Source organism: Sus scrofa, chromosome 1, assembly GCF_054392235.1.
Source record: "Sus scrofa isolate SSC_HxYL_T2T_F1_AM1 chromosome 1, Sscrofa_HxYL_maternal_Yorkshire_Landrace_v2.0, whole genome shotgun sequence".
In the NCBI taxonomy this organism is placed as follows: domain Eukaryota; kingdom Metazoa; phylum Chordata; class Mammalia; order Artiodactyla; family Suidae; genus Sus; species Sus scrofa.
The window spans coordinates 230561109-230588105 of record NC_139383.1 but is presented as its reverse complement, the minus strand read 5'-3'; the positions used below and the strand labels follow the sequence as shown (position 1 = coordinate 230588105).

At 40.3% G+C, this 26997-nt stretch overlaps 1 protein-coding gene across 14 annotated transcripts in view; it reads left to right on the top strand.

Annotated features, from left to right (window-relative positions):
- Positions 1–26997, top strand: part of SMARCA2 (SWI/SNF related, matrix associated, actin dependent regulator of chromatin, subfamily a, member 2) — a 191115-nt gene that overhangs the window by 67001 nt on the left and 97117 nt on the right. For all 14 annotated transcript variants that reach the window (XM_021064340.2, XM_021064291.2, XM_084986871.1 and 11 more), the window contains 9 exons: positions 335–498; positions 2375–2441; positions 3117–3227; positions 6156–6398; positions 8427–8540; positions 18022–18129; positions 18739–18825; positions 22651–22697; positions 24966–25132. In XM_021064340.2, the coding sequence (XP_020919999.2) occupies positions 335–498; positions 2375–2441; positions 3117–3227; positions 6156–6398; positions 8427–8540; positions 18022–18129; positions 18739–18825; positions 22651–22697; positions 24966–25132 (1108 nt within the window). The remainder of the gene's footprint in view (positions 1–334; positions 499–2374; positions 2442–3116; positions 3228–6155; positions 6399–8426; positions 8541–18021; positions 18130–18738; positions 18826–22650; positions 22698–24965; positions 25133–26997) is intronic.

The following is a 26997-nucleotide window of genomic DNA, read 5'->3' as shown; positions in this document are numbered from 1 at the left end:
GGAATGGATTTTCGTTTGGGTTTTCTTCATCTATAATAATCCTAGAATGTCCTATACTGTGAAATGCTAAGTAGGGATGAACGGCAAATCGGATTCAAATCCCGCTAGTAGGCTCCAGCCCATCATTTCTAAATCTGATTAGCACTCCGCACCTGCCAAGCACCAGCGACTCATATTTGAACTTCTTGTGCTAGTGCTTCCCCCACATTCCTACGGTGGGAAATTCCCCCATCCAGCACCGAGGAGTTAAGAAGTCACAGCCTCACTTGAGTTGTATTAGTATTAATTACCTGTGCAGATCTTGGATAATTGAAGCAATTACTCTTCATTTCAGCTCCAGGGCCTGGAATGGATGGTTTCTCTGTATAATAACAATTTGAACGGAATCTTAGCTGATGAAATGGGGCTGGGAAAGACCATACAGACCATTGCACTCATCACTTATCTGATGGAGCACAAAAGACTCAATGGCCCCTATCTCATCATTGTTCCCCTTTCGTAAGTAAAGCCATTTATTCTGAGGTTATCTTTCTTTATGTTGTAGCTAGCTTGCCCTATATTTGTCGTTTATCTGTGTTTTATACTTAAGGCAAGAATTGTAGCCTATAGTGGGTTTGCCAAGAGTGTGTAACCTGGATTTAAATTTTCATTGCCCACCCCACCCCCTAAACCTGCCTCTTTGACTGGCTACTTAAGCGCAGGATGAAGTGATTTTTTTTTTTTTTTTTTTTTTTTTTTGTCTTTTCTAGGGCCACACCTGCAGCATATGGAGGTTCCTAGGCTAGGGGTCTAATCGGAGCTGTAGTTGCAGGCCTACACCAGAACCACAGCAACACCAGATCTGAGCTGCGTCTGCGATCTACACCACAGCTCACGGCAACATTGGATCCTTAACCCACTGAGTGAGGCCAGGAATCAGACCGGCAACCTCATGGTTCCTAGTTGGATTCGTTAACCACTGAGCCATGATGGGAACTCCTGATGAAGTGATTCTTATCAGCCCTCAGCCTAGAGGTCTTCATAGCCAGCACACTGCACAGTGAGTCTCATTCCTCTTCGTGCCCAAAGTGGCTGATGAAGACAGAAGATTTTGATTTTTTTAAAAATAAGATTTCTCTGATTTTTCTTTTTATTCCATTTCCAAAAGGTTACATATATTCAAAAATTATATATTCTTAAATCTCCCTTTAGTGTCTCTTTTAAAGCATATAAAGCAAAATTATAACTGTGAATTTTGTGTTAAACTGCCCTCAGGACGTGCAGTTTACCTTCAGTAATTTTGCTGCTTTATAAAGATGGGTCTTTGTTGTTCTCCACTAAATTCCTGGGGCCTCACTCAGTGAGTGGTTCCTCCTGGGTCTTTAGCAGATACACCTGAGGAAAGGAACACCTGTTTAAATGCCCTCCTTGGAGCGTCTGGCTGTGGGTGTGAGGTTGCAATTCTCTTCACTGAGATCTTTTAGATCTCAGTGCTCTTTACAGACTTGAGAAAAAAAATGAAAATTCTGTTGCAGTATTTCCTTCCAGTTTTGTCTAAAGAGTTACTTGCAGACCTCTTTAATCCATATTATTTGAATCCATGGTATGTAGACATCTTTTCCATATTATCTACATTTTGAAAATATATTTTGCTTTGTATCTGTATTTTGCAAGTTCTGACTTACCTATTATGTTGATGCTTTTAGGGATTTTTTTTCTTTTTAACGCAATCAATATTTTTTCCCTTGCTCTCTCTTGGCAGATTTATTTAGTTTTTTTTTTTTTTTTTTTTTTTTGTAATTTTGTAATTTCTTTCTCTTCGCTTTTTTTTTTTTTGATTTTTAGGGCCGAGGGGTCAAATTGGCATTACAGCTGCTGGCCTACACCACAGCCACAGCAACCCAGGATCTGAGCTGCTTCTGTGATCTAAGCCACAGCTCACAGAAATGCCAGATCCTTAACCCACTGAGCGAGGCCCAGGGACTGAACTCACATCCTCAACAGAACGTAACCCACTGAGCCACAACAGAAACTCCCATAATTTCTTTTCCTTAACTCAACTTTTCTCTGAACTTTACATAGCAGTTTCTAGAGTCCCCATATCACTCTGGCAATTGCTGTTTTTCAATATAACAATTAAGATTTTTTTTATCCTCTATGTTCATGCATTCTTTAATTTTTTTTTCATGTGAACCCACAGATAAATCTCTCATGCTCTGTGGCAGCTTATTTCTAACTTGTACCTCATTTTCACACCTTTAAAATAAATACGTAGTTGAGATTTTTTTATATTCTCTAACTCCTTCTAAGGGGAGGTCTAAAAGTAAGAACATCTTTTTAACCAATAATTTTTATACAAATGTCTCTCTATTTTTTGGTTTGTTTTGTTCTATAGGACTCTCTCTAACTGGACATATGAATTCGACAAATGGGCTCCTTCTGTGGTGAAAATTTCTTACAAGGTTTGGAATACTGTATTTATACATAAATGTGGAAAAGCAGAAAATAGACTCTATTTTCTTCATTCCATATGCACATCTGTGAACTGTATTTGGTTGTAAAGTTTTGTCATGTACATCATGTACTAAACAGTGAGAGTTAATCATCCCAAGAAGATTACTGTAATAAACCATAATTACTTTCAGATAGTGAAATGCAGAAGAAAATTGTTAATTATCATATTGCGAGGTTTCTGATGAGAGTAATACAAATGACAAATATCACACATCCCGCGTGCTGCCACTGGGCCCACTGTTCCTGCAAAGTTGGGCAATTACCCAGGCGCCTGGGTGCTGCTAGATGCTCCTGTAGAGAGGGAGCCTTTCAGCAGAGCAGCAGGTTCCCTGCTACCTTGAGGTCGCCGTAATTTCCTTTTCTCTCCCTGCCCTCCTTTGGTCTGCATTGGGAAAGCCTCTCCATAAGGGTCTGAAAAGTGTCCAGATGTGTGTGCAATTTTGCTAGCCACTTTCTTCTTGGATAATGGATCCATATATGATAATTGCATGTATGTGCAGTCCTTAGTCATGTGACTGGGCTCCATTAAGCCATGAATAGCGAGAGACAACTCACAAGCACTTCCATCGGGTAATATATATATATATATAAAATTTTTTTTTCCTTTTTTCCTTTCCATTCAGGGCACCCCTGCCATGCGTCGCTCCCTTGTCCCCCAGCTACGGAGTGGCAAGTTTAATGTCCTCCTGACCACTTACGAATACATTATAAAAGACAAGCACATTCTTGCAAAGGTAAGTTTAAAAAAATTCTTTTCTCTATAGTCATGAACTATTGCACTGGAGTATAAAGTCTCCTCCAGATTATTCTCACTGGTGTAATTTGATCGTTAGATGGCTTATCTCCCTCCCTCCGTCCTTCTCTCTTTTTTCCCCAGAGTCAGAAATATTAGAGGCATGGGGTTTTAACTTTATGCACGTTTTTTGGGTGGTTGTTGTGTATCATTGATCCTGGGACTCTTAGCTACCCTCTCATAGTTAATGACTTTGCATTTCTTAAAAAAAAATTCGCTTGGGTTTCTTCTGCAACCCCTTTTCTCTCTAACAGCCCTGAACATTGTGCTTGTGGAAGAAGTAATTGTTTTTGTTGCCCTGGGTTATTGTCAGTAGCATAACTTCATTCCTAGTGCCTTTGTCTCTCCAAAGATGAGCAGGCGTCTCTCCATATGGTCCTCTCCATATGAACATTTATCCAAGCCTGAGCTTTCGTGCTGTCCTTGTTTTATGTTTTTCCGAGCAAAATAGTGGGTTATTATCTTTTGAATTACTCTGGGCTGTTTCTGTGACTGTATTTGGCGCTGGGAAAGAGTTTTTTTTACCTGCAACCTACAGGTCTGCTCATTTCTGGGTCCTAAGTTGTCCTTTAGCTAAAAAATAAACATTTTCCCCCATTTATAACATCTTCCTTCCTAATATATTCATATAGAATGGTGGAAGTAGTTTCTGTCATGGAGCAAATATGAAAGCTTAATTTTTTTTTTCATTTAGTAATTTTTTTCTTTACCCTGTGGTGTTTTGAAAGCACTCTAATCTGAAACTAAGTTATGGCCGAAATTGAACAGAATCTCTATTTCTGGGGTCTTTTCTAACTCTGCATTAAACCTTTGCTCTGGGGATGAAGAGTTCCCTTCATGGCATCCTTGGAAATAACATAAAGGAAATGGGTTCCCAGGGGAGGTTTAATAATTGAGATGGCACCAGCGACAATGCTGTGTTCCTATTCTTCATACTCAGAGATGAACTTGGCAGTGTCAAAAATGATATGTTTTCAGTGTAACTGTGGGAATGTGCTTGTACATTTCAGATCCCTTAAAAAATTTTCTTTATTGTATCTTCCGCATACATATTTCAAAACTCATCAGAGGCACCTGGTAACAAGGTGTATGGCTTTTATTTGCTACTGGAGAAATGAAGATCTAGAAAAGGGCAGTAATTTTTTTTTTTCTGAGTGAAAGACCTAATTAGTAGAAGACCCAATAGCAAAATCATAGGCCTCTGATTCCTTGTTTATTATTTCCTAAGCTAAATCAGGCAGAAAGGTAGATTTGGAATATTTATTTAAATATATTTTTATCCCCTGGCATCTTTTCATGCTATTGGCAAGTTTGGGAGAATTGCTCATCTAACTTTATTTCTTAAAACCATTTTCTTAGAGACAGTGGAGGAAGAAAAAACCAGAATAAAACCCTGGTAGTTTCTTTGACCTGCACATTCCAGCCTGGCTGATGATTTTATTCCTTTTCTCTGACTTTTCTGGTGCTTCTAATGAGAAAGGCGAGGATATTATAGAATGCTTTGCTGTCTGCCTCCTCTCTCTAAGAGCTTTGTAGCGGGATCCAGGGACATCTGAGCACCAGATGCTTTTCTTGGCCATTGCCACCGTTTTGTAGGGAATGGATAGGCTTAGTGGAATGTTTCTCATTGTTCTCTTTTTATGAAACAGTGACCTTGAAGAGGGCTGAAGGGTCAGGTGTGAGCCAGGAAGGGGACCGTGTGTACACTTAGGAAGGAAGAGCATGTCATAGGGTCATTGTTCATCCCTGAAGTGATGGTCAGGCTGTAGGAATAGATTGTGTTTCATGCTGAAGTTTTGGCATAAACAGAGGAATGATATTTTAGCACTGCCCTGTCTGCCAATATCCTTTCATTTTAGCTACTTGAAATAGGGGTCCTAAACCTGGCAGGTCAAGAATATGTATGAACTAAGAGAACCCAGGTTGCCAGATCTTGTCATTTTTTTCTTTTCAAAGAAGCTGTATGTCCATGTTTTTGGATTTTTCTTTTTCTTTTTTTTTTGTTTTGTTTTGTTTTGTTTTGCTTTTTAGGGCTGCACCTGCGGCAGATGGAGGGGACCAGGCTAGGGGTTGAATCGGTGCTACAGCTGCCGGCCTATGCCACAGCCACAGTAACGCCAGACCAGAGCTGCATCTGTGACCTACACTATACAGCTCATGGCAACACCAGGTCCTTCACCCACTGAGCGAGGCCAGGGATTGAACCCACAACCTCATGGTTCCTAGTCGGATTCGTTTCTGCTTCACCACAACGGGAACTCTGTGGATGTCCAAGTTTTTGTGTGAAGTAGTCCAACTTTTTAATATTAGCAACTAGTTCAAATTTAAAAAAAAAAGAAAAAGAAAAAGAAAAAGGAACACGAGCTGAACCCTGGAGGTAGTAGTCAGCCAAGATAATAGAAGAAAAGAGTTTTTGGCTCCAGGTACCTGCTGGCGCCATCTTGAAGAAATCAGTCATTCACTTCTGCTTCAGGTGAAGAGCTAGAATCTCTCTACTTACTTTGAGCAGAGGTAACATATCCATTAAATCTGGGATAGCTGTCATGATACAGCATTAATTGGAGTATTGGATGGGGAGACATGGGAGCTAGTCCTGGCCCAACCATTTCATTCTGGGTCCGAGTTTCCTTTTCTGTGGAAGGGTGATTTGAAATCACATTCCACTAGTCCATTCTGCTATTACATGATGTATGCCATAATCTGTCAGGTGTGGGAAATAGACTATTCAGATCCTCTTGTCCTAAGGAGTATCATGCCATATCACGCAGCAAGCATGGGTTCTTTGGTTTTCTGCACCACCGCCTCCCTGTTGGAAGTAGTTGTGTTTTTCCTTGCTCACCCCATGTTGGTCTTTCCTTTTATGTTATAGATTCGGTGGAAATATATGATAGTGGACGAGGGCCACCGAATGAAGAATCACCACTGCAAGCTGACTCAGGTCTTGAACACTCACTACGTGGCCCCCAGGAGGATCCTCTTGACCGGGACCCCACTGCAGAATAAGCTGCCGGAACTCTGGGCCCTCCTCAACTTCCTCCTCCCCACGATTTTTAAGAGTTGCAGCACATTTGAACAGTGGTTTAATGCTCCATTTGCCATGACTGGAGAGAGGGTACTAGTCTAATCTTTATTTTTTTCCCCTGCATGACAAGGAAATGTAATTAAAGGACCTAAAGCTAAGAACATTGGAGCCACAGCAAACCCAGAGGGTGGTTTACATGTTGTAAAGTATTAGGAAGCCAGTCAGTGGACGGGTGGGTTCTCATTCCAGAGATCTTTTTCCATCCTAAGGAAATGGGTCTAGTGATGGACCTGTGATCCTAGGATCCAGGATCTAGGGTATCTTCATCCCATTGTCTTTTTCCAGTGTGTTAACCAGGCCAACACAGCGTGGTCCTGATTGGTGGAAAGCTTAACTGCTATAGGAGGATGAATGCAGAGATATTTGTTGAATTTATCTAACAACAACTCAACCAACTGAATATAAACTTAAATATATATATATATATTTCCTTCAGAGTTCCTGCTGCAACATGGACAGTTAAGGATCCAGTGTTGCACAGTTGTGACATAGGTCACAGCTGCAGTTCAGATTTGATCCCTGGCCTGGAACTTCCATAGTATGGGTAAAAAAAGGAAAAAATATATGTATTTCCTAATTATAAACTTGGGCTTCCCTTCAAACCATTCTACATTAAAAGTGTGTGTAAAATCCTTTTGAAATTGCTGAAGGTGGCAAAATGTGTTCACTATCCCCTACTGATTTTAATGCATCTTAACGTTGGAGAACCTCTGACTTATTTCATAGGATGCCTGTGAGGATTAAATGAAAAGTGAACATGGATACCAGAAACACACTGGACATATAATAAATAATCACTTCCCTCAAAAAAAAAAATAGTGCATAAAACTGAAGAATTTTACACTGATATTCTTTACATGTTGTTTTCAGGTCTTAGTGTGAGCCTCGGTTTCATGTGTATATAACTACTCCTCAAAATTTTTAGAGTAGCCATTTCTGAATTTTTTTATTATCATTCCTTCCATTATCTTCTCTTAGAGCTCATTTATGAAAGGAAACATGGGCCATAGACTGCAAGAAAAGAAGTAGCGGGGGAGTTCCTGTTGTGGCGCAGGGGAAATGAATCTGACTAGGAACCATAAGGTTGTGGGTTCAATCCCTGGCCTTGCTCAGTGGGTTAAGGATCCAGCATTGCCTTGAGCTGTGGTGTAGGTCACAGACGTGGCTTGGATCTGGCGTTGCTGTGGCTCTGGCCTGGAGTAGCCCAGCAGCTGTAGCTCTGATTCAACCCTTAGCCCCCTCCATATGCTGCGGGTGCAGCCCTGAAAAGACAAAAAGACAAAAAAAAAAAAGAAGTATGTGCCTGTCCTTTTGATTAGTGATTTCTTAACGGTAGGAATGGAAAGCCACTTAAAATACTTTGGAGAAACTTAAGTTGGAACTATGTGGCTCTTTAAATCTGAGGTATGTTATAGGTACATTTGCCTTTTGTCAGGAATTCATTGGCTTGCCCATTTGTAGAAAGTAACATCAATCAGCTCTGCCCCCTAGAGGTTAATAGAGGAAGGTGACAGAAAAAGCAAAGGATTTATAGTTGGGACTAAACTTGAAGATCAGAGCAGAGTCAGGTAGAGGGGCTTAGAAACCCACCAACACAAACTAGATCTACTCTTCTTTCCGTGTTCATAACTTGTTCCCTTGGTGTGTTTCTGCATCTGAGACAAAGTTGAGACTGTAACTTAAGGCTTTAATTTTAAGAAAAAACAGATTAACTATTGCCCTTTTACTCATGTTCCACCTCAGACTTTAGTCGGCCTTTATTGCAATCATATCCCATAAAATTCTGAGCTGTTAACACTACTGATCTAAACCTGGTGGCTCTGGGACCTTTTCCCCAGAACTCAGCATTAAGACAAAGACACCCTCTTAAAGGCTTTTTATTACCACCTAGTAGGCAGGTGGGAACAGAATTCTGAGATATATGGGATGGGCATAAACCTGGCCTAAGTGCACATAAAATTTCAATCATATATTGAAACTGATAATACATGTAACATAGTTATTACACAAAACATCCTTAAAAAAAAAAGATCAAATTCATTGAAGTTTCTCTTGTAGGTGGACTTAAATGAAGAAGAAACTATATTGATCATCAGGCGTCTACATAAGGTGTTGAGACCATTTTTACTGAGGAGACTGAAGAAAGAAGTTGAATCCCAGCTTCCAGAAAAAGTACGTTGCAAACACAGAAATTGTGGTTCCTTCCCCTGCCGATATATTTGAAGTACCTGCACCTGCAGTGGTGTTTCTGCAACAGCAGGCTTGTATTTTAGTTCCAGGTATCTGGGGAATCTCCTAAAGAGATTCTTACTTTGTTTGTTAGATAGAAGCCAGAGGAGTTAGGGTAGAGAGAGAAGGGAAATTTCAGCATTTCATCTTGAAAAAGCTTTGGGGCAGATTTTATAAACTTAACCAAATTCACTTTATCTCGTGACACTTTAACTTGCATTAACTTATTATATGAATTAACGTTCTGTCTTAACTTTAAATTTGTTTTTTAATTTTTTTTATTAATCTCCCTGAGTTCACTGTTGCAGGTGCCGTAAAAGGGTTCTGCTTGTAAGCCAAATAAAGTTATGAGTTTTGAGATGTGTGTCATTATCAAAAGGCCTAGTAAACATTTGCCAGGTTTCCCGGAAATGTGTTTAATATTTGATGCTTGTGATGTCACCATTCTGATAGTAAGTGAAAAATAGAGATCCTGCAGATTACAGACACCTCAACCAGTTAAGCTCCTGAGAACATTTTTAGCAAATATTTTTCAAATTACTTTTTTCAGATTAGTGTTCAGTCCTTTAGAATGTCTTTTGAGCCCTTTGCTCCACATTTTTTGGTCAGATTTGGTCATTTGTTTAATATCTTTCTGATTATAGTTTGGAAACACACGTATTAGATGTGTAAATTTCATTCTCCTAAAGATAGTTTGGCATTGTGAACTCTTTGTTGCATGAGAGTTTGATGTGAGTTTTTTCTTCAGACAGGCTAGTTCTGAAATGTGTGTTGTACATCATTGTGTTTTTCTGGGTAATGACTCTTTTGGGGGGGGACAGATTGGTTCATCTTGTTCATTTTAAGTGGGAGTTGACAAGATAGTGTACAAAGTTGATCACTTTGCTAGGAGAGGATTTTGTTCCCTAATCCTCTATTCATTAGCAGTTGAAAAAAAAATTTAAATATTAACAGATTCTTATACCATGCTTATCCCAACAAAAGCCTAAATATTTAAGTATTTTGCTAGGAAATGCCTCTTGGGGATTGAAGATTGTTGATGTTTCTTTGTCTTCCCATGGTTGTGGCATCTGTGGGTAACTCCCTTTCTGTTCAGGGTGGACCTTAGTTACTGAATAAGCTGAGGAATGAGCACAGTGGTCATGTGACTGCCTGGAATTATTTTTTAGCATAATGTTACCAAGACCCTGCAAGTTAAAGAGATGGAATGTTAAAGATTTTAATTTGTCCCATACTTCCTTTCATTTCTTTAGAAGAGTTATGAAATAAAAAGGCAATTAGCTGAAGTTCTTCCTTTATTCACTCCATAAAACTTCTTAATCTGGTTTACTTATTTCCAGGGATGGCTAATATGGATAGATTTTTTTTAAAAAGCACATTGCAAGTTGAAAGTAGGCTCTGTTTTAAGAAAATCTGTTATGTTAAAATCCAAACTTTTGCAGCATGAGGATTATGAGGTGAGTGGTTATATCACAAAGGAATTCTTTACTACAGTATTTCGTGGCGCTTTTCACAAGAAAGCTCCCTCAGTGTTGGTAAATTGAAAAAAGTACTAAGATTAGATTTTCAAGAGCATGTTTTCTGCATAAGGTACTCTTGCACTCTTTAATACCCAGATCACTATATTGAGGTCTGTTAAGCACCCTGTGTATGATATGCAGGCAGATCTCATTTTATTACATTTTGCTCTGTTGCCCTTCACAGATACAGTAGTTTTTACAGATTGAAGGTTTGAGGCAACACTGCGTCAGGCAAGTGTATCAGTGCCATTTTTCCAGCAGCATTTGCTCTCTTCATGGCTCTGTCTCATGTGATTATCTCAGTATTCCAAGCTTTTCCATTGCTGTTTTATTTGTTATGGTGATCTGTTATCAGTGATCTCTGATGTTACTATTGCAAAGAGACTGCCTCATTGAAGGCTCAGATGATGATTAGCATTTTTTAATGATAAAGTACTTTCGATTAAGGTATGTACAGTGTTTTTCAGACATAATGCTATTGTACACTTAATAGACTAGAGTACAGTGTAAATATAATTTATATGCACTAGGAAGCCAAAAAAAATTGTGTGACTCGCTCTATTGCAAGATTCCCTTTCTTTTCTTGGTCTAGTCATGAACCCACTTTATCTCCAAGGTATGTCTGTATTATCTCTGAAGAAGCTACCTTTTCCTGGAGGCAGTTTGGTAGAGGGGAAATCAGGGGCTCTGCCTGTCAGAGTGGACCTAGGTCCTCCCTGGATTTTCTGTCTGTTACTGTGTGAACTTAGGCAAGTCACTTAACCCAGTAGGTCTCAGTGTTCTCATCAGTGACCTGGAAAATACATAATACCTGCTCCATAGAAGAGGATTAAATGAATACAGTCCTTACAACACTATGCCTGGCACATACGTGGTAAGCACTCAACTGGTAATAGCTGCATCACTTGGCATGTGTATGTAGCTGTTGTTGATGTGGTTTAGCCAGTGTTCACTCTTTGCTTTTTCTGCCTTGTTCAGATTTTTTTACCTGGGGAAAATTGGCCATATAAATGTCATGCTTGGGGGTAAAGAGTTTTCTTCTACCACCATCTGCTTGTAGCCACAAACAACGTATTTGTCTTTCTCAGGCTGTACAAAGAATCTAGACAGGGATTGTGGCTGATGGCAGGAAAAGACTAAATATTTTATAGAAGTGATATTCAGTTGTTTTTGTGAAAAAGAATAAGTTAGGGAAGTGGTTTTCCATTTTAATTTTAATCTGCATATAGTAAAACTCACTTTTTGGTGTATAGTTCTCTGAGTTTTAACAAGTGTACAGCTACGTTAATTGTGCCCACAATCAAAATACAGAACATTTCTGCCTGCCTGGTGCTATCACTTTTTAGTCAACCTTCCCTCTATCCTTAGCCTCATGCCTCTGCTAATTTGTTCTCCATCCCTACAGCTTTGCCTTTTCCAGAATGTCATATGAATGGAGTCAGACAATATATCTCATCAGACCTTTTGCATCTGGTTTTTCATTCAGCATAATGAATTTGAAACACATCCAAAGCATTGGATGTATCATTAGTTGGTTCATTTTTATTGCTGGAGAGTGTTCTATTATATGGATGCACTATGGTTTGTTTATCCATTTCACTGAGGGACATTTGGGTTGTTTCTAGTTTTTGACAATTATGTATAAGGCTGCTATAAACATTTGTGTAGAGGTTTTTGTGTAAACATAGGTTTTCATTTCATTTTAGTAACTATCTAAGAGTGGGATTGCTTGGTCATATGGTAAAGGTATATGTAACTTTGTAAAAAACTTCTGAACGCTTTTCTAAGGAGTTTGAACCCTTTTGTAGTCCCACTGGCAGTGAGTGTATGAGCATTCTAGATTCTCATTCAGTACTTAGTACTGTCAGCTTATTAACATTGCTGGCCATTTCAGTAATGGTGTGCTGGTATCTTATAAATTAATTCACAGTTTTCTAATGTCCAGTGACATTGAGCATCTTCATGTGCTTATCTGGTACTCATTTGATGAATACTATTTTATTTTTGGATTATTTCTTTTTTATTTTTTGACTTTTATATATATAAGTCATAAAAATAAAAATAATAAAAAAAAGAACCAACTGTACTTACACCTGACTGTACATATATGTGTGTGTGTACACACACATATGTGTCTAAATATGCTAAAATATGTATATAATGTCTGAGAAGAACTAGAATTGGCCATACCTAAAATTCACCCTGATTTTGATATAATCTGTGTAAAAACAATCAGAAAGCTTTGTTTAGATGGGCAACTTTTATATTCATTGTATAAACATTTGGAGTGCTGATGTAATTAATCATTGCTTTGTTCCTCTCTCATGCCATGGATTCCAGAACCTGGGACTTTCATAAATTTAATCTTCATCGTTTAGAAATCTCAAATCACAAAGTAATATATCACACACAGTAGTTTGGGTTCATTATTCTAGTAATATATCCTTTTGGGAGGAAAATTATAAGTGAGGAATAGTACTGAGGGAGAAACTATGAATAACGCTTAACTACTTCTTCAGGGTTATGTGGGAGGAGGTCTGGGCCAATGGAACCACCTGATTCCACTCCTTGAAGGAACTTGTTTGATCATTTACTAACATAAGAATTTTTTTTTTTTTTTTTTTTTTTTTTTTTTTTTTTGTCTTTTTGCTATTTCTTGGGCCGCTCCTGCAGCACTTGGAGGTTCCCAGGCTAGGGGTCAAATCGGAGCTGTAGCCACCGGCCTACGCCAGAGCCACAGCAACGCAGGGTCCGAGCTGCGTCTGAGACCTACGCCACAGCCCACGGCAACGCCTGATCGTTAACCCACTGAGCAAGGGCAGGGACCGAACCCGCAACCTCATGGTTCCTAGTCGGATTCGTTAACCACTGCGCCACGACGGGAACTCCCTATATTTAGTTTTTTAAGGAACCTCCGTACTGACCTCCATAGTGGTTGTACCAATTCACATCCCCACCAACTGTGTAAGATGGTTCCCTTTTGTCCATACCCTCTCCGACATTTATTGTTTGTAGACTTTTTGATGATGGCCATTCTGTCTGGTGTGAGGTAATACCACATTGTAGTTTTAACTTGCATTTCTGTAATAATTAGTGATGTCGATCATCTTTTCAAGTGGTTTTTGGCCATCTGTCTGTCTTCTTTGGAGAAATGTCTAGATCTTCTGCCCATTTTTTTTGTGAATGGGTATATATATATATATATATATATATGTGTGTGTGTGTGTGTGTGTGTATATACAACATCTCAATGAGATGTTTGTATATTTTGGAGATGAATCTCTTGTCAATTGCTTCATTAGCAAAGATTTTTCTCTCATTCTGTGGGTTGTCTTTTTGTTTGTTTTTTACGGTTTTCTTTGCTGTGCAAAAGCTTTTAACTTTAATTAGGTCCCATTGGTTTACTTTTGTTTTTATCTTCATTCTAGGAGGTAGATCAAACAAGCTATTGGTGCAGTTTATGTTAAAGAGTGTTTTGCCTATGTTTTCCTCTAGTTTTATAATGTCTGGCTTTACATTTAGGTCCTTAATCCATTTTGAGTTTATTTTTGTGTATGGTATTCAAGAATGTATTAATTTCATTCTTTTGCATGTAGCTGTCCAGTTACCCCAGCACCACTTATTGAAGAGACTGTCTTTCTTCCACTCTATGTTCTTACCTCCTTTGTAATAAATTAGTTGAACATAGGTGCTTGGGTTTATTTCTGGGCTCTTTATCCTGTTCCATTGATCTATGTGTCTCTTTTTATGCTAGTATTATGCTGTTTTGATTACTGTAGTTTTGTAGTGTAGACTGAAGTCAGGGAACCTGATTCCTCCAGTTCCAATTTTCTTTTTCAATATTGGTTCTTCGAGGTCTTTTGTGTTTCTCTACAAATTTTAAATGTTTGTCCTGGTTCTGTGATGAATATATTGGTAACTTGATAGGGATGCCCTATTTTACATATAATTTGAAAATAATATCCCAATGGCTCTCATAAGCCTAAGTTGTTGGGAGAATCATCTGTATTAAAGAGTCATAGATTTTATTTCCTACAGCACCAGCATATTTTGAGGCTAATTAAGTGCCATCCCATTTTTGGGCTGTGGACTCAGATCCAGCAGAGTTTAAGATGGTATGATTATCATGGAAACCTACCTCACCTTGACACTGTCAGTCTGTGCGTCTGCTTTAGAAATGTTGAGACTGCCCTTTTCTCACTGCATAGCTCTGGCAGGTTGCTCTGGGCACTGTACAGCGCTTGGGCCAGGCTGGAGGGTGCAGGAGCTCTACCAGAAATTGGAGGCATGGTGTGAGATGTCACTAAACAATGACCTGGCAAGCAAAGGCAGTGGCATCCCACCCCATCGAGATGAGGGATCCAGGCATTCAAGTGCCTTAGGGCAGGGGTCTCTGAATACACACACAGGTGTACCTGTGGGAGTTGGGGTGGGGGGAGTGCTTACTAGTAATCCATTGAGGTGTAGAAAAAAGATTTTAGGACCTCTATTTATATTAATTTTTCTCTTAAAATTAACCAAAATTAAGCATTATTGATTTAACATATAGTCAGACACTGACACCCGTGTGGTATGTATGCACATCGAAAAGTCAAGGTACCTGGCTTAGACTGTGTAGGCTGTGGGGAGACAGGGACAAAATGTGAGAGGGAGCACCCCCACCTTTGGCATCGGTCATCCATTCACCCTCTCAGCCTGGTTCCTTTGCTTTTTGCCTTTTGTGAGCATCGTGGGTTTTCCCATATCCAGATGAAAGAGTTTTAGGATGATCTCATTTTAACTGAACTAACATCCTTGGCCCTCAGAATGGATGAAGGGTTTAAAAAAAAATCTGCGAAGGATCACAGGTTAAAAATAAGATAAGTAACATAAGCATAGGTGGATAATGGGAAAAGGGCAGTCCTGCCACTTTTCCTATCACAGAGAATCAGGTTGGCCAAACTGCCCAAAAAAATTAGATGTCATCAAATTGGCTGCTTGAAATGTAGATATAAATCAAGTGCCTATAACATGGACCCTTGTCTTAAAAATAACTTGTGTTTGAGACTTAAATATAGCACATGCATCTAAGTAATAACTACATTTATGGGTGTGTGGGAAGAGGTGCTTTAGCGCTTTCTGTTAAGGGATTGCCATGGGAAAACCATAATAACCACTTCTTTGAGTGACATGAAAATTGACTTTGGGTGATAGATTGAGGAAGATTTTACACAAAGCCCTCAGGGGAGAGTAAGATTTAGAAAGTAGGCATTACAACTAAGGACCCTCACCCTGGGCCTAGAGAAGAGTACAAAACAAGCAAAAAAAATGGAATGGCTTGGATTTGTTTGGGAAGTTACAGGGAGCAAATGTAAAATGTAGTTGTGAAACTAACCAGCTTCTAGTATCCTAACAGTGCAAGGGAGGAGGGTTGGCAGGGACCTCTCCTTCCTACAGCAAGTCCAGGGATGAGCTCATTTCTCTGCTGACGTGGCTGACGTAGGGATATCTGACATCCCTGTGTGTGTGTGGTGCAGGCCTCCTGCTCCCCAGACTCCCTCCCTTCCAGCTCTTAGCGGCCTCTCACTGATGGGAAGGGGGTTGAGGGTCCAGTCCCTCATTCTGGATCTGCTATCTCCTAATGCGCTTACAAACAAGCCTTTGACATCTTTTCCACATTCAGGAAGGTGTGCACAAGCTGTCTGGCAGGGAGGCCCAGGGGAAGATGAACATCGGGGCAGAACTGGGAAGCCTGAACATCTCCTTGGTCATCCTTAGCTTAAAGCTTGAGAAGTGGGATCTGGTTCGATCCTAACTGCACCAGTAAATAGGTGCATCATTTCAACCCATCACTTAACCTTTCTGATGCTCAGGTTCCTTATCTATAAAGTTCAGACACCAACAAATGTATCTCCTATAGCTCTTGTTTGGTGAAATGAGAGAAGACACATTGAGCACTTTTCACGTGGCCTGGTCCATAGAAACAGCTCAATAGTATTAAGCCTTGGGTGTCTATTTTTTTCTTTTCTTTTCTTTCTTTTTTTTTTTTTTTTGTCTTTTTAGGGCTGTACCTGTGGCATATGTAAATTCCCAGGCTAGGGGTTGAATCAGAGCTGTAGCCACCAACCTACACCAGAGCCACAGCAACGCGGGATCCAAGCTGCGTCTGCAACCCACACCACAGCTCATGGTAACGCTGGATCCTTAACCCACTGAGCGAGGCCAGGGATCAAACCCGTGTTACCACTGAGCCACAACAGGAACTCCATCCTGGGTGTCATTTTTATCATTATACTCGTTAAAGTCTGAAACGGTTTAATATTTTTCTTCGCCATGATCAAATTTCTTTGAAAGTTAACGTTGACGTACTTTACAAACATGATGTGATCAAGTCTGTAAAACACAGAGTCTTTATTAAGTGCCTCCTTATTTATTAAACTGGGAGTTTTTTTTCCCTCCTTTTAATGGCCAAGAAGATCATTCAAAACTAAAGCAAGTTTATGGCAGGTCACTTGCTTTTCTTAACTTTTCTGCCAAAGCACCAAGCTCTCTGCAGTCTGATTTGGTGCATCCAAACGAGTGGCAAAAGGCTATTAATTGCAGTTCCATCTGGCCTGACAGGTTCCTTCTCAGCAACAACTGAATGAATATTCAACTTCTCTTCATCTGTGACCTCCTTGCCCTGGCCCTCAGAGCTGAAAATAACCTGATCATTTTTAATCAGTTTGTTAAACATTAGGCAGCTTGCTGATTTACTTTTAATCACATTCTGCAGATTTCTAGGCATTAATCTGACATTTATGATGAAAATTGCACATTTGTATTCTGGGGATTTTTTTTAATAAAGAAAAACAATAATAGGAAATAATCAAGGAAGACTTTATGCGTTAGGAGCATGTGAGGAATATTGCAGGTGTGTGCGAAGCCACCAGCACGTGAATTCCCTTTAACTATTTTAAATTGGATTTTTCAGTTATTTCGAGTGGGAAGCACAAGAGGCCTTGCCTCTAAAGAAGATGATCATAAAATTGCATCCAATTGTGCCTGTTATCCTTACTAGACGGTATCCTCTCAGCCTTCAGAAGTGGATCTTAGTTATGTGTGGTCAACCTATGGCTCTTATCAATCTGCTTTTAGGCTCAGTATTGGGGATAGCCAACTATGACTATTTTAAAAAATGTCTTGCACAGTTCCCTTTGTGGCTCAGCAGGTTAAGAACTCACTTAGTATCCGTGATGGTGAGGGTTCAATCCATGGCCTCACTCAGCGGATCTGGCGTTCGTCATGAGCTGTGGTGTAGGTTGCAGACACGACTCATATCCTTTGTTGCTGTGGCTGTGGCTGTGGCTGGCAGTTCCAGCTCCAGTTTGACCCCTAGCCTGGGAACTTCCACATGCTGCAGGTTCAGCCCTAAAAAGCAAATACATACATACATACATACATACATACATACATACATAAAATAAGAATTATCTTCCAAAGAAAATCAGAGGATATTGGCCAGGTGGTGTTTCTCTTAAAGCTATTCAATTCATAGAAAAGAATCTATTGGGAAGCAGAGTTAAGATTCAAAACAAAACAAAATTCTGTATTGAACATCTTTGAAATTGAACAGTTTGCAATCTACTCTCTATTTCTGTCTCTCAAATGTGGACCAAGTCAAGAAGTTTCAGAAAACATGACCCCAGCCTCAAGGACATATGTAACCTTTGAAGGTCCCTTCGTTATCGTGTTTCCTTTAGTGATGACTATGGTCTCCTCCATCACCACCATCATCGCACCTTCCACTCCTTGAATCCAAGAACAGGAAAGAGCAGCCCCTTCACGGTTCCAGGAGTGCCACCAGCAGCCATGTCTCCATGGTCTTCTCCAAACAGGTACCTTTCTTCTCCTGCTCTCACCTACTTGTGTTCTTTTTTCTCCAGGTTGAATATGTGATCAAGTGTGACATGTCAGCTTTGCAGAAGATTCTGTATCGTCATATGCAAGCCAAAGGCATCCTCCTCACAGATGGTTCTGAGAAAGATAAGAAGGTACGATGCAGAGGATAATGCAACTGAAGGTGCTGTCATATATCTTCTTAGGGCTGTGATGCCAGATGCTCCCAGGAAACATCCCTGCTGTGGCGTATTAGTCAAAGCAAATTACTGGGCTTTTAGGGGGAGCTCTTGTTGCTGCCAAAGGCAATCTCTTAGCCTTGTACCTGCAAACTGCTTTGGGGCGGTAAGGCATAGACACCATTTTGGTGTTTATATCACCCAAATAGTTACTCTGCTCATGTCAGTTCTGCACAAAATACATCTGTGGGTGGCATTTCAGAAGGTTTTAAAATCCATTTTCATTTCCTGGGCATCTGTTCCAAGCTTCTATCTTCCCAGAATCCTAGAGAATAGACAGTTACTTCACAAAGCCATCAACTGGACATAATTCCGTCTTATAGAATAAGTTATTTGCAAGGAAGATGTTATATCTAATTCAGAAACTACTTTGTAATAGTAACAGGAACTTTGGACTGCAGGAGATGTAGTCACTGAGAAGACCTGTGGCCTTTTGCTCTTTGTATAGAAGGCTACTTTTTAAAAATTGGAAGTAATCTTATCAGTTACTAACTTCTATTTTGACACCTCTCTACTTGTCCTTAGGGGAAAGGAGGTGCTAAGACACTTATGAACACTATCATGCAATTGAGAAAAATCTGCAATCACCCCTATATGTTTCAGCACATTGAGGTAAGTCTGCCTTCTCTGTTGGGACCCTGATCCTGATTGTGCTGTTCCTACTAATGCTATATAGTAAATAAAAGAGGGTTAAAATGTGTAGACATGGAAACAACATGGTCTGATAGCTTGACAGCAGAATTAACAAACCTGAATTTTCTGGATATGGATTCTCATTGGCATCAAACACTTGAGCATCTGGAATTTTATAACCAGGAGTTTAAAGTAGTGAGAAAATGTTGTAAGCTCTGGCTCATTATGTGGGTTTGGATGAGTACTGTGAATTGCACTGTTACGGTAGGAGCTCTGAAATTGAAGATAATGATAAATACATCCAGGTTCCCTTCAGAGGGATGCTGTGAAAATTATTAAAATAATGTATTTATACCCCTTGAAGAGAAAGATTTTCCTGAAATATTTTCTCTGTAAAGGTCACTGACTTTAATCTGTTACTTAAATTTGTATTTTTTTCCTTTCTGGCTTCTGTCATGATGAGGTACATCTAGGCTTTTATCCTGATGCTCTGGTCTCTAGGAAGCTATTTTTAAGAGAGAAGACATTTTCTGCCCTGTTCACTACAAGTTAATGTGTTTCCTAAGTTGACAAAGTTCCCCCTCAGTAGGAGCCATTGAATTGAGCGGGAAGGAAAAGGAGCCACAGTTGTAGGCTCTACTTTTCACTGTTGCCCCTGAGGCATATGATCCTGGTGGCAGTTATTTGTCAGGACGGAGCTTACTTTCCACTATAGATGAGCAGGAGGCATGGGGCAAGTCTCTGCAGCCTCCATGCCTGCACCAATTTAGTAATAAATAAATAGAAGTTTCAAGCATCTTTAACTTTCAGGAGCATATTCCTGGAAATGAGACTTTGACATATTCTTGACTTTGAAGATGCTTTTTTTTCTCTCCTTTGTTTTTTGTAATCATGCTTATTATTGCTCATTCTCTCCCTATCCTGGGTTCCTGGCCCGACTGTGGTGGGAAAGTAGAAAAACTCCTGATGCTGATGGTGCCTTAGGGACAGATATGACCTTTTTTCTTTCTTTTTACAACCACACCTGTGGCATCTAGAAGTTCCCAGGCTAGGGGTCAAATTGGAGCTGCAGCTGAACCAGCATAGCACCACCAGATCCAAGCCGTATCTGTGCCCTATGCCACAGCTTGTGGCAATGACAGATCCTTAACCCAGTGAATGAGGCTAGAGGTAGAGACTCTGTCCTCCCAAACATTATGTTGGGTTCTTAACCCGCTGAACTGCAATGGGAATTCCAGGGACTCGACGACATTTTATAGAGTTAAAAAGCCATTAATCTAAGTCAAGTGACAACAGCAACTACAGTAAAGGGAAAGAAGGAAGAAAGGAAGGCAAGCAGGCAGGCAGGCAGGCAGATTGGTCCCACCAACAAGCCTATTTAGACATGGAGTAGAAGGAGAACCAACTGTGCAGTATTGCGTCCATACCCCAGGCCTCTTTTAGCTGTGATCTGGTGTAAGTCACTCAGCATCTCCAAGCATAGCATATTTGACTTATCATCAGATGGTACTAGATTATAGGACCGGCAGAAGGATAAACTTTAAAAAAAATCACATATGGGAAGTTCCTCTTGTGGCTCAGCGGTAACGAGCCCGACTAGTATCCATGAGGATGTGGGTTTGATCCCTAGCCCTGCTCAGTGGGTTAAAGGTCCAGTGTTGCTGTGAGCTGTGGTGTAGGTCACAGATGCAGCTCAGATCCCACATTGCTATAGCTGTGGCATAGGCTGGCAGCTGCAGCTCCAATTCAACCCCTAACCTGGGAACTTCCATATGCCATGGGTGAGGCCCTTTAAAAAAAAAAAAAAAAAAAGTCACATATGAAGTATCTGGTGAACCAATACTGTGATAAACAGGATGTAAGCCATTAATAAACGAGTGGGAGGGGTGTGCATGTTGAGCTGGGGATGCCAAAAAAAAAAAAGGTCTAATGATGAAAAATGATTGGGGTCATGTCCGGTTAACCTGTCATCCACTGTCTTATTTTTCCTAAAAGCAGTGTTAAGATATTTACTCTGCACAAGTATAGAGGGGTTTGAGAATTTAGAAAAGATGAAAATGAAGTGTCAATCTGACTTCATTTTTATTATCATGCAAAAAAACATCTTGGGCCAGGTCAGGAAGGGGGAGGAGGCCTTCTAGCCTCAAACTTCTGTCTGAAGCACCTGAGAAGGGGTATAGGAGGAGCATCAAAGAAGCTAAGTTTAAGTTTAACACACCCTCCTCTGCCTGCTTAGCTACATTTTAATGAGCAGTCAGTAGAAAGACCAATTTGATTTGCAATGTTTTTTGACATAAAAAACTTTCAGGAGCATGTTCCTAGAAATGAGACGCACAGTTATTGGCAGATGCATCATGGTTGTGAAGCAGAGATGCTGTGTGCCTTTTGCTTTTGTCTTCATTTTGTTTGCTTACACATCCTTTGTTCGTACCATATCATGCCAGAAACCCAGCCTCACAACCAGGCACACTGCCTCCCCGGGTACTTTCCAACCAGCAACATGAAGACGGTGTTTTTAATATGCTGCTGATATCCGGCCTTATCACCATCCACCGACATGTCTGTCATCTTAGAGTCAGGGATGGGGCCTAAAAATCTAGTAAGGAATGGCCACCTATAGAGAGGGAAGGCATGGTTCTTGGAGTCAGGGTAGGGTTTTGGCCCTAGTCCATGGTTGTTAGTTTTGCCAACAGGGCAGCTTCCTGAGGTGCTAGGGTCCAACATCAATGATGGACATGTCTGGGAGTAGAGCCCAAAGGGAAAGATCTGGTTCCCTTGGAGGAAAGCTTCAGTGCTCTGGGAAGGAAGGGGAACAGAAAAGGGAGACAGCTGGCAGTTAATGTGAAGGTGTGACGTGCTCTCCTTCCCCAGATGGTCTCCCTTTCCATGAAAATCACACGGAGAACCACCGTTTATTTCTTCTACATGGTCAGAGAGGAGAGAATTCTGTGATTGAATTCTGTATTTACAGAGTGGAAGCCGGTCATCTGAAGGGGGGTGTACATTTAAGGCCTTATTTGTGTATCGTATAGAAAAGCACAGTACAGAAGAGATGTTAGGATTTCACTGGCCTAAGATTTACAATATATAGCACACAGATAATCATTACTTTTACTGTTAAATATTTCCTTGATTAATCTTGATTTGCTTATAGTAAGCTCTTTCTCTAGTCTAGACAATAAGCTCCTTTGGGTAGATACTTTATTTTTTTTCTGGGTTCCCCAGTACTTGCCTAGCCCAGCCCTGGGCCAGTAAACACTTAATCACAGTTGATGTGTGAACTAACTCCGTCATCTCAATATGAGAGTCTAGAGACTTTTGGCAGCACAAGATACATTTGGCAGAACTGTAGTCTGAATTCAGAGATTTTTGGTTTCTGGTTCATGCTATAACAAGTATTTTCTCGCTTATTCCTTATTGTATTGAACTGGGCTATAGAAATAGGCTGACCTCACCTGGAGAATAATAATAATAATTATTATTATTTTTGTCTTTTTGTCTTTTCTAGGGCCACACCTGCGGCATATGGAGGTTCCCAGGCTAGGGGTCGAATCGGAACTATAGCCGCCAGCCTATGCCAGAGCCACAGCAACTCGGGATCCGAGCCGCATCTGCAACCTACACCACAGCTCACGGCGATGCTGGATCCTTAACCCACTGAGCGAGGCCAGGAATTGAACCCACAACCTCATGGTTCCTAGTCAGATCTGTTAACCACTGAGCCACAACAGGAACTCCTAGAATAATTATTAAGTTAAAAATTATATACCTGTTTTTTAAAATCATGTTCTCTTTCTTTTAAAGGAATCCTTTGCAGAACACCTGGGCTATTCAAATGGGGTCATCAATGGGTAAATCTTAATTTTTTTTCTTCCCCCAAATAGTTTGTTAATCTTACGTAAACTTTTCTCGCTACACTGTTTTCCCATCACACAAGATACATATTGCCAGTCTCCTCAGCCCTCCCCTCTCCTTCGCAGAGGGTACAGAAGTTGTTAACCAGAACGATATCAGCATTCTCTTTTACTTTACTAGCATAAATTACCACATGCCTTGAGCAAGTGGCTATTCAGAGAACATAGATCTCCTTTAATAGACTTAATAGTGTCCTAGTGTCCTAAAAACGTCGTCCGAGCTTCAAAGGGTCATTACTTATAACTAGTAGTATGGCTTGAGCTCAAGGAGAATTTATCCTATGAAATTTCAAGTTGATAGTTAACATGAACATGCATGAGAGGAAATGTCTGATCTGCTATAAATATATATGACTTCACAGTGATTTGTTAGAGTATGATCTGTGTAAGAAATGTTTTTCATTACCTGGAAGAGAATCATGCCTGCAGCACCACCAAAACAGAGCCTTGCATTAATAGAAATTCTCTGTCTGGCTTGTTTGGTACCAGGAAAATTTTTATGAGGATCATGGGGTCCTCTGTGGATCCCAAGGGTAGGCTGTGTCCCCGGTGTAAGCTCCGGGAATTGGAAGCCATCCAGAACCAGTGCCACTAGGCGCTCCCACTTCTCCTTTTCGTCCTTTTCTCTGGGTCCTCTGTTCACTCTTGGTGCCATCACATGGCCTTGGGGTGTTTGGAGGGTGGTTCTCAGCGCAGGGAACACTTGAAACTGTATCTCTTCACTGTGTCATAAAAGCAGCTACCAGTGATACATTTCAATGTCATAGACTAGACCTCACGTGCACTGCTGAGCTTTCCCAACAATATCATCTCTGTAACACATCCCTGTTGATAAAAGAGGAAAGCAGTTTCTTGTGGAAGAAAAAAGCTGTACTTTAGCTCCTTGACAAGCTTCTCTATTTGACAGCCCTCAGCCATCATATTTCCATGTGAATTTCTATGTAACCCTGTCCCCTCCCCAATCACAGTGTACATGGTGATCATTTAAAAAGATGTCACATATTGTCACTGCCCTGTTTAAAACCCATTGATGGCTTTTCATTGCCCTTAAAACTAAAACTAACAGAGCTCTACAGCATCAGTTCTCTCCTCCTACCCTCTTTACCTCCGCTCTCATCCCCCAGTCCCCGCCCCCAAAACACACACACATTTATGCTTAAGCCACACACACACACACACACACACACACACACACACACACACACACACACACACACTGTTTTTTTAATTCCTCAGACTCACCAGGTTCTTTTACTCTTCCGGGCCTTTGCACACTCTCTTTCTACTTCTTGGAATCTCCTGCTCTCTGCTTCCAAGCCTCCCTTTTTCACCTGGTTGTATTTTGCTATTTCAGATTTTACCCTTACTGTTGTCTCTTCAGTGGGGTCACCCTTGATAGTCTAAACCAGTGGCTGCCATTTTTTTTTTTTCTGCACAGGGCCAGATCTCAAATGTTTTCACCTTTGCTGGCCAGAAAGTCTGTGTCTCACCTGCTCCACTTTGCCACAGTAGCAAACTGGAGCAGGTGAAAGCAGCCATAGGCAAGCCGAAATGAGCCAGCATGGCTGTGTTCCAATAAGACTTCATTTTCAAAACAAGTTGCAGTCCAGGGCCAACATTTTGCCAAACTCTGATCTAATCTAAAGACGGTATCACGTGTTGTGATGAGTTCTCATAGCCACTTGCTATTTTTGTGTTTAGTATTTATCACAAGTTGTCATGACCCATTTGGAAAGCAGGGATTCTATTTTGCTTCTACACATGCCAAGCATTGCGCTTGGCACATAGTAGGTCCTCATTTAAAAATGAATCTTAAATGCCCTTAATTAGTAATTTTATGTACTGAATAAGTAGAGATTTAAGGAAATGGCAGTATATAATGTATGTCTGTATTAGAGAGAGGGAGAGAGATTTGAGAGAGACAGAACATATTAGAAACCTAAGGTTTCCTTTTCTTCCTGGACTCTATTAGAACCCAGCATGTATAATGCACTCTTTATGGGTTTTGTTTGAATGTATTTTCTTCTTCCATGAAATACTGTTGGTCATTTGGGGAGTGGCTATTCATTCATCCATTCCTTCACTCTGTAGCTGTTCATTGAAAGTTTGCTATGCACAAGGCACTGTGAGAAATTCAGAGCTCTACTGGATCCTTCAAGAAGACAGCAGTAATACTGTCTTCTTGTTTTGCATTTTTGGGTTCAGGGCCGAGCTGTATCGGGCCTCAGGAAAGTTTGAGCTACTTGATCGTATTCTGCCAAAATTGAGAGCGACTAATCACCGCGTGCTGCTTTTCTGCCAGATGACGTCTCTCATGACCATCATGGAGGATTACTTTGCTTTTCGGAACTTCCTTTACCTGCGCCTTGATGGTGAGTGCATAAAGGAATTATTAGGCTTTGAGTCCGCACTACTCAGTGCAGGGGTGATGGGCACTCAGCGGAAAGAGGGGGAAATTGTTGAAGAATTAACTAGTGGGGTGGAGCTTCTCTCCATAGCAGTTTTTATGTATCCCAGCCCACAATAAGCTGCAATCATTTGCACAGCTGATTATCCCACATACAAGTCCAGGCAAGTGGACTCAGAATCATTTATAAGAACCACAGTTAAACTAAACCAAACTAAAACGTAAAAACCCTCCTGTCCTTAGACCTGTCTGTTACCTATACCCCATATAGAATATATTGATAAGCCTTTAGCTTTTTCTCTGAAGGCATATTTTAAAGGGATAAAGGCTATGTCTCCTTCCATCGGTAACACTGCAGTAGTTCATTTAAGATTACTTCTGTCGTTAAAGCTTCTCCTTTTTTTCTAAGTAGAACATGCTTACATGCTATGTTAAGAGATGGGGCTTTATTGTTTCCTGAATTTCTGCAAACTGTAAAATATTTGCCTGATTGTAAGAGGGAAATTTAAATACAATGTTCTAAAAAAAGTTAATAAGAAAATATGAATGGAAGAAAATAAGAGTTTAGGAGAACTTCCTAAATTGCTGTATGATTTGGATGGCAGCCCTAGTGTTTCTGAGATTAAAGATACCAACATTTTCATTCTAGGGCCAGAGGATGACACTTTTAAAGAGTGGTAAATTGGAATAGGGGCTAATTTACAGCCAGGATGGTGTTGAATCCCTGCATATTGTTACTAATACCACTTTTTTTTCTGATACAATATTCAAGTTATTGTTAAATGGGAAATTTAAAGTTTATGTTCCATTAAAAGGTTTTGTTTTATTTTCAGTCTTACATTTTTGTCCCCTTTTGCCATGAGTTAAGAGATAGCTGAATATATTCCCATCCTCGGACGTGCTGTCTGTTCTCTTACTTGACTTTTTAAGTGAGTTCTCTGTGTAGTCTGCCTCTTAGGGCATTATTGATTTTTAAATTAATTATACCTTCTGACAGACTTGATTTTTTTTTTTTTAAGTCTTAGGAGTTCCCACTGTGGCTCAGCAGGTTAAGAACCTGACTAGCATCCATGGATGCGAGTTCTATCCTTGGCCTCACTCTGTGGGTTAAAGGATTTGGTGTTGTTGTGAGCTCTGGCATAGGTCACAGATGTGGCTCGGATCTGATGTTGCTGTGGCTGTGGCATAGGCTGGCAATTGCAGCTTTGGTTCAATCCCTAGCCTGGGAACTTTTGTATCCACAGGTGCAGTCTTAAAAAAGGAAAAGAAAAGAAAAAAGGGAAGAAGAAAAAACAACAGATAAAAGTCTTTTAACCTCTGCTCCTTAAAGTCTCTGAAAAATACATTCATAAATAAATGTTATATATAACTATATAACATTAAGTTATACAACTATAGTTATATCTGCCACAGTCTGTCTTTTGGCAAATCTGCCTTGTGTCTTGTCCTCTCAGCAGAGGTGTTCGTTCTGCCCTTTCTGTGAGGAGAAAGTTCAGCCCTCCTTCAGCCCCTCACCTGAGCCCTCCTGTACTGTTGCTCAAGTGAGGGGCAGCCAGCTCTATTCCCCTGTATGTATAGCTCCCTGCAGGTATCTTGTAGAACTTTTGTTTACTGCATTGTGGGATTTCTTTTTCAGTCTCTGCTCTCTGGGGACTGCAGCCTTGGAATATTTGAGTCTGGGAAGCTGGCAAGAAGTGAATTTCCTTAAATCTCTCTAATATGTGCTTGCTAGTTTGAGAGAGTATCTTTAGTAGTCTGTTGGTTGCTGTCTTTATTGTTATCAATAGTAACAGTCATGAAAGCTAATGCTTATGGAATGCCTACTATGTG